This window comes from Brachyistius frenatus, unplaced genomic scaffold, assembly GCF_029030835.1.
Source record: "Brachyistius frenatus isolate BFR_SWC_R1_liver_20210118 unplaced genomic scaffold, ASM2903083v1 Contig_6, whole genome shotgun sequence".
Classification (NCBI taxonomy): domain Eukaryota; kingdom Metazoa; phylum Chordata; class Actinopteri; family Embiotocidae; genus Brachyistius; species Brachyistius frenatus.
In genome coordinates, this window is record NW_027210605.1 from 6,149,719 (window position 1) to 6,160,002 (window position 10,284).

Sequence of the window (10,284 nt, forward strand, 5' to 3'; positions counted from 1 at the left end):
ATGATACATATTTGTTGATGTGAATGTAATATTTTTAAGTAGATATTATTTAGGATCATATTCAATTGCAAGTGTTTTTTTTTAGAACCAAATCAGTCCTAGTTCTACAAAAAAATATGATATATTGTATAATATATGATAGGCAGGGGCGGCTCCATTTAAACGCTTGTAAACAAACATTCAGATTTTAAAATAAATTCTATACTGGACAGGTAGCCAATGAAGAGATTTCAGGAGTGGGGAAATGTGCTCACGCTTGCGTGTACCAGTGAGAAGCCTCGCTGCAGCGTTCTGCACCAGCTGAAGTCGAGATAAAAGATTCTGGCCAATTCCAGCATACAGAGAATTGCAATAGTCCAACCTGGAGGAGATAAATGCATGAGTGACTTTCTTCAGGTCTTTTTAGGAGAGAAAGGGCTTGACCTTAGCGAAAGCTCTTCGCTGAAAGAAACCTGTTTTGACAACAGATTTAATCTGGAGATCTAATATAAAAGAGGAGTCAAAAATCACACCCAGATTCTTTACATGAAATTTACAGTGGGTTGCCATAGGGCTAGGACAAAATGAAGGACTGTCAGGTGTCACAGCTGAAAGGCGAGAGGGGTTGACCAGAAAGTTTTACCTTCGTTGAGACATTTCCAGAAGCGGTGCCAGATTTCAGGGAAGGTATATTTGAATATCGTGGGCATATAGGTGATAAGAAATGTTATGTTTTTTGAAAATGGATCCAAGAGGAAGCATGTGTAATGAGAACAGAATTGGACCCAAAATGGACCACCGCGGTACCCTACAGAACAAGGGGGCCTGTTGAGAAGAGCAGCTTAGCTTGGGGCAGCATGACCTCGTGGGGGCGACACTATCCGGAATTACAGAGCAGATGTCGTTAAAAGTTGTTAAAATATCCTCTGGAGAAAAGGTGAGATTGGGGAGTCTGATTAAAACAAAGCAGTGGAGTGTCTCTAAAAGCATTTAAAAACTCTTCTGCAGTGTTGGAGGTGACAAGACAAGGGAAACGAGCAGGGGGTGTCTGAGCCAGCGGTAACAGCTTCAAAGATAACAGGCTTGTGGTCAGAGAAAGTTGCTTCACAAATTTCGCTGATGCTCACAAAAATCCCAGAAGATAGGAGATTTCAGCAGACTGACTCAGACATGTCAATTAGTTATTTTTGCAATTAGTACAAAATGTCCTCTTTGTGTGACTTTCATTCCACTGCCGCTCAGTCAGTGCAGAGGAAATTTAAAGAAAGAATTTGCACCCCACTAAAAGAGTGGTAATAATCCTTGATTTGTTTATGTCAACCTGCTGAAGCCTCATATTACCTCCAGCTGATTTTTTTTTATGTCTTGTATTCGACTAAGAGAAGTAAGTTTTATTTATCACATGCTCATCGTATGTACCATGAAATGCAGGATGATCCTTGACATTAAAAGAAGCTACTGTGCAATAAGAAATAATGATCATTATAAGAATACAACTTTAACTTAGAAAGAACATAGGATAGAAAGTCAGATATAGTCATAAAATTCAAAGCAAATGTATATTTGTGTGTAAGTGCTCTGCAATTTTTTTCAATACATGAAAATGTAAGTTTAAAGGAGTTGCATAAGAGTTCTGCAGAGATAAAAGAGTGCACAATAGAAAGTGTTCTCCAGTAGGTTTAATCAGTAATTTGATTATTCAGATTAAGTTTTAAATATGAATTAATTTTAAATAAAAATGCTCATTTAGTAAATGAGCATATTTGTAAAGTAATTATTTTTATGCCTCTGCTGGCGACAGCCCTGGCTGGAGGCATATATATATATATATATCTGATCAGTTATAGATCTTGTGAGCTGTCGGGTTGAAGATGTATGTGAGTCATCCATGTGTCCGAATTTATATCTTCTCTGCACCAACAATTAATAATTACAATTAATTACATATATTATATGAGTCTGCAAAAAACATGGATGTAGACTGGAATTCGACTGTTCCGCAGAGGCATACAACCACAGGGCAGTAATTCAAGTTTCTGAAATGTCCCATGTGGAGAACATGAATTTATGTATTTTTCTCATTTCTTCAAATTCTGCATTATACAAGAATGTTGTAACACACACACGCAAGGGAGGTCACATCAAACCTGTACTAAATGTACTAATGCAGGTTTTGAAGTTACTAATACTAGCAAACATAATTCTCTCCATCTGCTGATGTAATTCATAAAAAATAAAGTCTGAATTAATAGCCAAAAGCACTTTGTTGTTTCAGATAAAATCCCAATTCTCACCAAATCGGATGTCATACATATATTCTGGTCGGATTAGCATACAAACACAAAATTACTTCCTACATGAAAAAACATACAGGTGCAAATATACCAAACAAACACATTTAAAGTGTAAAATAACTTAGGAAAGATCAAGATAACATGTGCAAACAGTTTATGTATTTATTTAAAACAGCTAAATATTAAAAAAAATACAGCTACAACTTAGCCTATAGGTGGATGGAGTCAGGTGACCTCAGGTTCCCATCATAGCCATGCCCGCCTTGAACCTGAGCAGAGTTTAATCAGCCAAAACTGGAAACACCTGTGAAAGTGTGTGGGGCAGTCTGGGCTTCAGTACATGTCCACAGAGACACTAACACTGTGAAATGAATGTAATATGGCAAGCATAGATGTACTGACGACCAGGTTTTACTCATATGGCAAAATGTACAGTCACGACTTGCGCGAACAAACCTTTGCAGACTGGCCATTTAGAGAGGACTGTAAGTGCACACCTGAAAAGGTAAGAAGGCCACTGTGCTGCAGTGAGGATCTTTTGTTGGGAAGACCTGATGCTTCGGAGCAATGTTGAACTTAGCAAATGTTTTCAGAAATATTTATGATAGCTCATTTTGACAATGTTGTTGCCATACTTGATCAAGAAGAAAAGAAATGCAATGACTATGCTACGTGGTAGACAGCTCACTCACAGGACAACAGCGATATTTAGATTAAACTTCATTGTATAGGCTTATAAAAAATACCCTAACTTTGTTTACACGGCAATTATACCACCGCCTTTTATCCAATATTGTGACACCTTGTGATTTACAGTTAAGCAGGTGCCAGATTCAGTTTCATTAGGTGTCCAGTGTAGAGTCTCTTCCCCACCCTAGTCTTGTCATGATGAATGGGCTGCTGACACCTCACTTGGTGAGCTACACTATGTGCCAAGTTACCAGCTCATAACACTGCCCCCCAAGAGCCAAAAGGAGACCTTCATCTGGTTTCATTCTCGCTGAAACTGATCTTGTTCCACACAAATTCCTTAATTTTGTGCTTGGATTTTTGTTAAAATGCAGTTTGTTGTTGTTTGGCTTTGCAGATGGCTGAGGCTGGTTTTGTCCACTGTCCCAGTGAGAATGAGCCTGACGTTGCCTGCTGCTTCTTCTGTCTGATTGAGCTCGAGGGCTGGGAGCCAGACGACGAGCCCTGGTAAGTAAAGCAACACAGGCCCTTACTTTTTTAAATTTCTTTATTTCTTTATTTTTAAGTCAGCTACCTTGATATAAGCTTTGAATCAGTGAAGTATACAATGCCAGGAGTGTAAGGGTGCGCAGTATCTATATTGCTCAGAAGGAAGTGTGATCTGTAGCCATTAAGGGACAAATTCTTATGCACAGTAAATCATGAATTATTTAACGGTAGCATTGCAGTCCCTTGTGTGCCACGCTCAGCTGTTTTGTCTAAGACTAATTTATTCCATAAAATATTATCTGACCAGGTTGGAACATATAAAACGCTCCCCCAACTGTGGATTCTTAAACCTGAAGAAAGACTTAAACGAGTTCACTGTGGCTGGATTCTATCACATGGAGAAGGAGAGGCTGAAGGTCTACCTTGTAAGTGGCCTTAGACTGTGTGCAGTGAGGTAAGCCTTTGCTAAAGTGCTTGTGCGGTGGTTGTTCAACATTCTTCTTTTTTTTTGTCTTTTTCTTTAGAAAAAGATTTGTCATAAGAAGATGGCATATTTTCGGGATGACATAGACCATATGTTTAAGAGCCTTAAATCTCAGTTGGACTCCATATGATTCTATATAGCTATATATTGTGATTTTATTTCTATACTTAATTTTAAGAGTGCAGCAAGAGCCATTAATCTTGACTCAGTAGTTTGCTGGAATGGCATTTTAAAACATCAATAAAGTTTTGAGTCTTATGACACTTTGTTTGCAGTACTGTCTTTAACCACAAGATGGTGCTTTTGCACTGAAGTTGTAGTTTTCCCAAGTCACAGACACTTTGTGGAATTCCCAATCTCTCACTCAAAACCTTCACAAATGCCAAAAGAAATAAAAGAGCACATTGAGCTGGTTTACAATGTGGGCTATATTCCCCTCTTTTCAACCAAATACTTACCATTTTCCTCAACGTGCCACCATCTCTACCACCCCTTTTCAAACCTTGACCCTGGACAGATGGCCTGAAGCCCCTCCTTTTCAATACCAACTGTTGCTCCAGTAACATCTGTTACATATAGGGGAGACAGTGCACTGAGAGGGCTCGCCAGGACACTTGTCTTAACCCTGTGAGCAGGACTGAGATTTAAGAAATGCTGCAGGATGTTTCAACTGACAATGGGGATTGTAGGAAATGTAATAAACACTCCTGAAGCTTTGTCACACTGTAATGCCTCACTGGTTATTTAGCCTTTCATGAAGTAAGCTTCAATTGTAAAATTCTTTGCCGAAGTTGGTAGGGATTTCCATGACTATTATGTAGCAGAAACAAGATTTTGGGCTCAGTTTGTCTTTCCCTGTGTCTGATGGGAGGGTTCGCTGGATGGAGTGCAGGATTAAGAGATGCTATCCCTTCTCCAACCTTCCTCTGTTCTGGATTAATGTCTAATGTAACACACTGGCCACTGAGACCAGATCAGCTGCTTAATTCTCTTTTATCCGCTCACTGCAGAACAAATTGAAGAGAGAATATTTTTTAGACAAAAAAAAAGTAAAATACCCTAAAGGTGATGTAACATTTCTGATGAAACGGTCATGCTTTTTTTTTTTTTTTTTTTTTTAACACTGCTGTTGTCAGATATTTTCTCTTTCCTATTTTTCTGTCAAAGCCTAAAGTATTAATTTCAGATAAAAGCTATTGTGTGTGTGGAGAGGAACATCTACTAAATGTACCAGATAAAAAAGTCCTAATCATTTACTTATGAGATGGTTGGTTTATTTGGGTAAGTACTGTGGTTTTGCATAAGTACACATATCACAAGGAGTGTGTCTGCAGTAATTGCTAATGTAACTCTAATCAGAGCTTATACCCACATCCCGTGTCAATCCACTTATTTGTGTGTGCTCCAGAAAATACTCAAACAGAATAGCATGGCGTGACTTCTGTGCCTGAGTCGAACAGATGTGATAGATGGGCTTATCTGTGGGAATATGTGGAAATATGTTTTCCCCCATCCTGCTTATTTTTTTTAATTTTTTTATTTTTAGCAATAATCAGTATAAACCTATCAAACTGTATTATAAAATGAGTCATTAAAATAGCAGGCGTCTGTATTGCACATAGATTTGGCTCTAATTAATATACTGTGAGAAAGGGTTTGCACCAATGACCTCGACTGCAGTTTCCTAATTAATTAGTTTCTGCTAAACAAACTGTAAACAGCGAGTGTAGCAGATGGACAAACTGACAGATGTTACTAACAGAAACTTTACAACCTGAGCTTTCCATCAGGCCCCATCTGTTGCTCCTGCAACCGGTACCTCCCTTTTCCCTCCTCCAATGCTTCTCCTCGCTCCTCATCAGCATCTATCACAGAACCCTCTCCCCTTAATGCTTCGTATGCACTGCCCTAAATGAATGTCATCAGCATTTAACCCCTTGAATGACCTGGTTTAACTTTCATAAACAAAGGTCAAATAAAACAACATATCACATCTGAGCATTAAAGATGTAAACACCTTACATCTTTTTAATTCTCGTATTTTCACTGACTTGTTCTGCTCTGAAAAGTACTGATGAGAATATACCAAGCAAGATAAATGGCTATGTAGTCTGGCATGTGTAGAGGGCAGCTGACACAGACTTGATGCTTGTGGACTAAAGCCTTGTCAGTGTGTCTAGATCATGATGAATTTATTGCCAGAGAAAAAGGACACTGGGTTACACTGCTCCTTGCATCATAATTAGGAAGAAAACTCAAATCCTGTTCCAGTTTTTTCCTCTCCCTCCTCCACCTCTAAAGTTCTCCCATGTCCATGGCAGCAGGGCATGCTGCCTGCTTGCTCCCAGACATGATGGCCCTCCTACCTTGGCTGTGTTTTGTGTGCCCTCTTCTAAAGGGACCTCCATCTGTCCCTACCCTCGGCCCATTGTGGTGTCCCTAAGCTCAGCAACTTCCACAATGCAGTGGGCGTGCAGAGGGGGGCCAGGGTAAACACGACAGCATCCAGATCCCATTAGAAGCTCTTTAACTCCTACACCCTCATACTCTGAGAGAAGTCTGGGAGGGGAAGGTCCACCCCTCATCCTCATGCACACAATGTCACCTTTTACACCCACTTCCATAGGTAATGAACCTGCAAGCTGCCCTCTTTCCTCCCCCTCCCATGTACATCCCTTTTATTTATATATATTATGTATATTTATTTATTTTTCTGGCCATGTTAGAACAATGTTATTTTGTATCACTTCATTTTCTTTAGCACTGCTTTTCTGACCATAATAATATGATTATTTGAACCTTTTTTTTTTTTTACAGGAGAATTAATGTTGTTTTTCTTTAGAAAAGATGCTGAAGTTGAGGACCATCCTTGGATATTTATAATTTAAACCTGAAATTAATTTTTTTCATGTCACACAAAAGTTCAGTTCATAAATGATATTCTATTCTATGTGATAATGAATCCAACCAGGGTAAGTTAGTAAAGTTTTATTGACTTACTTTCCATTTCCTCCACCATGCTGTCCATGACCAACCCTAATTTTGATCATTTTAAATTACCCCTCCTCCAAATCTGCCACAACTCCAGACTTGCCATCTTTCATAGTGCTCCTCCGTCTTTGCCCATGTTTCTTTCTCCATCCATCTCCTTGGTCTTTCTTCTACCAGCTGCTCTTCAAACTCTAGGGCGTCTCCATTTCAGGATGCTTCGCCTCTCAACCTGGGCACCCATATCCCTATGCACCCCACAGCGTGCGTGTGTGCGTGTGCGTGCGTGTGTGTGTGTGTGTGTCTGTGTCTGTGTATGTCTGTGTGTGCGCGTCTGTGTCTGCATGTGCGTGCTGAGGCCCAAGAGGAGGGGGATCACTGTGTTCGCCCCAGCTTAACGGCAGAGGGATTATCGCCACACAGACACTGATTAAAGCTTTCCAGCCTCCTATGGCCCCATTAATACAATCTTAATCACAATGCTTTATCCCTCCATCTAGCTCCTATGGATCAGGACCTTTTCATTTTAGTGTGAGGCACTCTTGTTTGGCTCGTGGATTAAGTGTGCTGTACACAGAAACTAAAATATAAGCACAAGTGAATGAGAGGAAAAGAGAGAACAAGCTTCGTACTGCGCTTCAAAAACTCTTGTCTGCTCAGGTTTGTATATTTTTGTTTTTGTCTATGATGTCGGCTTCCTCTGGCAAAATTAATGAACTTCAAAGTTATCACTTAATGTTGCTAGGGCTACTAGGGCTTATGTTGTCAGCATCAATCATATAATGTCTGTAAAGATAAATAACAACAATAGAGTCGGAGTAGAGCACGATCAAGTCTCGCTGACCTCGCTCACCTTGAGCTACAGGTGGAGCTCTGCTGCCTGTTACCTCATCCAAGATGGCATTACAGAGCATGTGCCCCCTTCCCAATAAGAGACCCTCATGCCCTTATCATAAATCAGACACACTTGATATGTTTGAAGCCTGGATTATACAGTAAATAGCTGTAAAATTAAGATTTTGTAGAGTTTGTTTTAATCATTTTAAAATGATTCATGTTCTTTACACCAGTGAACTACGAGATAAATAGAAAATACTAAACCTTAAAAACTCAACATGGATACTATGTGTAGATTGTCTGAAATTGTTCCATGTAACTATCAAATTGTCCACCACTCCCAATCTCTGAAACTGTCCTGCATCTCTGTGTTTTGTAATCTTGTGTCCAAAGTCAATTTGTGGGGATTATTTCCATATCCACCCACTCATGTATTTGTACTCTGGAGGATAATTCACATTCCCTGCCGCCCCCCCCCCCCCAGTTTTTTTTTTTTTTTTTTTTTGCCGTGACAAAACAGCAAAGACACAAAGAGGGTGTGTGCTAGCTAACTCTGCCAGTACTTTCTCACAGGCCAAGTGTCGGTCTGTGTGTAAAGCTATGTGTCATTGCTGTGCCAAGGCTGACACAAGAGCAAAGAGGACAAACTTGTGAATGAGGGGCAAGGACCTCGGTCACCTCTGCTGCCCTTTCCTTCTCTCTCCTCTTCTCCTTTTTCTCTACAGCACACTAATTCCCCTCTCCCTTTCCCTCTTTCATCCCTCGCTCTCATGCTCTTACTCTCTTCTCTCTCTCTTTCTCCCCCAAATTGGCCCAGCTGTCCATCAGCCCCCTGCAGTTCCCCCAGCTGTCTGCCCTCCCCAAACGAGAAGCCCAACAACAATACAGGTCACAGGTTAAGAGAAAGAACAGGCTGCGTTCACAATAGACCAGTGGCGCCCACTAAAACAATCGTTCCCTTTTCTCCTCCAGTCTTTCTCCACTGTTGCCAGGACTGGAAAAGACAAACCTTTGGAGAGGTAGCTGAAGAGGGGGGGAAGTCCTCTTGGACAACAGCCTCCAAAGCACCTTCCCCTTCTTACAATTGGGTAAAGGGCCACGAGGATAAACACACTTGTACACACCAGCTCTTGTTCTCATCACTCCATCTTTGAGCTCTGCCACCCCATTCTTTCTTTATTTCAAGAGCCATCATGTCCTTCAACTCAATCATTAAAGTCAAAACTGATACTTTGGTCATTAGCTGAGCGATATAAATGTGTTAGGTTTGAGCTAATGTGGAAATAGAGGTTAGTATATCTTATTGCCACTTTGCTGAATATTTAACCCTGAAAAAACTTTATGATACTCTGTATGTTTAGGTTATTTTCAAAATAATATTTTCAAAATGTGTCTTTTTATATACAAAATAACTTTCATACTCGTATGCTGGTTCTCTGAACAGAAATTTCAAGCTAATCTCTCTTTCAGAAAATGTTCATTAATTATTTTAAAATGAGTTCTTGCCCCACAGTATTTTGGCATGAACTGGATGGGAAAATGGAACACGTGGGAGAGAAAGCAAACGACACGGACTCAGAAAAGCCTCTGTGACACATTCACCTGTTCCTCAGAGCTGTTTTCCCATGGCCCACAACAGCCTCCCGATTGACCTGATGGAAACCCCGGAGCAAGTCTTTGAATCACATCATACACAGACTCACACACACACACGCACGCACACACGCACGCACACACGTTAACATCCTACAACAGATCCCCACCACACAGAAAACTAGTTCTTTATCCAGCAGCTCAGTCCTGTGAGTTTTCATTGGTTTTGCTATCCGTGTTAGCTGTGGTGAAATGATATAGAGCCACAAGGGTCAGAAAATGTATTTTCTTTAAAGTAAGATTTAATTTGAACTTTAAAGTGCCTATTATTGTACTTCAAATGACATTATTTAGGTACTCATTGTGGTGTTTGGGACTGGAGTTTTTTTTTTTTTATGTGATGCATTCATGTGAAAGTACTGAGAAATGTTTTTACATTACTTATTAGAAACGTGTTTAATCATTGGCATATTATAGGCAAATTTCTAAAAACGACTGACACTGTGCAAAGGAAGTGTGATGTATGCTTCCATTGACTCATATCTTTAAAATAACTGTAATAACTGGAAGTTAATTTGCATAATTTAGATTTTGTGATGCAATTACAAAAAAAAAAAATCCAAGTTACTCTTATGGTTCGTGCTATATTAAATGTGATGTGGAGGAAAAGAAGTAATTCTCTCATGTTACTATACTCAATATTACGGCAAGTGCAATGTAAGAATGCAAAATTAAGTCTAATTTAATGGAAACCACACTACTACTACTACTTAATTAATGTTTGCAAGAATGAAGGTATTGGAGCTGCATAGGTCTTTTTGTTGATCTGAAATGTAAGCCTAATAGCAGAAAACACATGCCACACATTGTTACTATGGAAATAGCATATAATATAAGAATATTTATTCAATTAAGTGCGAAACGGCAAAA

The 10,284-nt window shown here is 39.6% G+C and overlaps 1 protein-coding gene across 1 annotated transcript; it reads left to right on the forward strand.

The window, feature by feature from the left end:
* The first annotated feature begins 2,652 nt into the window (after positions 1-2,652).
* On the forward strand, positions 2,653-4,066 carry birc5b (baculoviral IAP repeat containing 5b). The gene is made up of 4 exons (XM_069689146.1): positions 2,653-2,778; positions 3,361-3,470; positions 3,760-3,877; positions 3,977-4,066. The coding sequence occupies exons 1-4, from the start codon at positions 2,653-2,655 to the stop codon at positions 4,064-4,066; spliced, it is 444 nt and encodes a 147-aa protein (XP_069545247.1).
* The last annotated feature ends 6,218 nt before the right edge of the window (positions 4,067-10,284 follow it).

Bases quoted from the DNA above. Each gene is read 5' to 3' on its own strand.
- birc5b (XM_069689146.1), top strand. From the start codon at position 2,653: ATGGCAAGCATAGATGTACTGACGACCAGGTTTTACTCATATGGCAAA. The intron at 2,779-3,360 runs GTAAGAAGGCCA...TTGGCTTTGCAG, and splicing joins GTAAGTGCACACCTGAAAAG to ATGGCTGAGGCTGGTTTTGT. The intron at 3,471-3,759 runs GTAAGTAAAGCA...TTATCTGACCAG, and splicing joins GAGCCAGACGACGAGCCCTG to GTTGGAACATATAAAACGCT.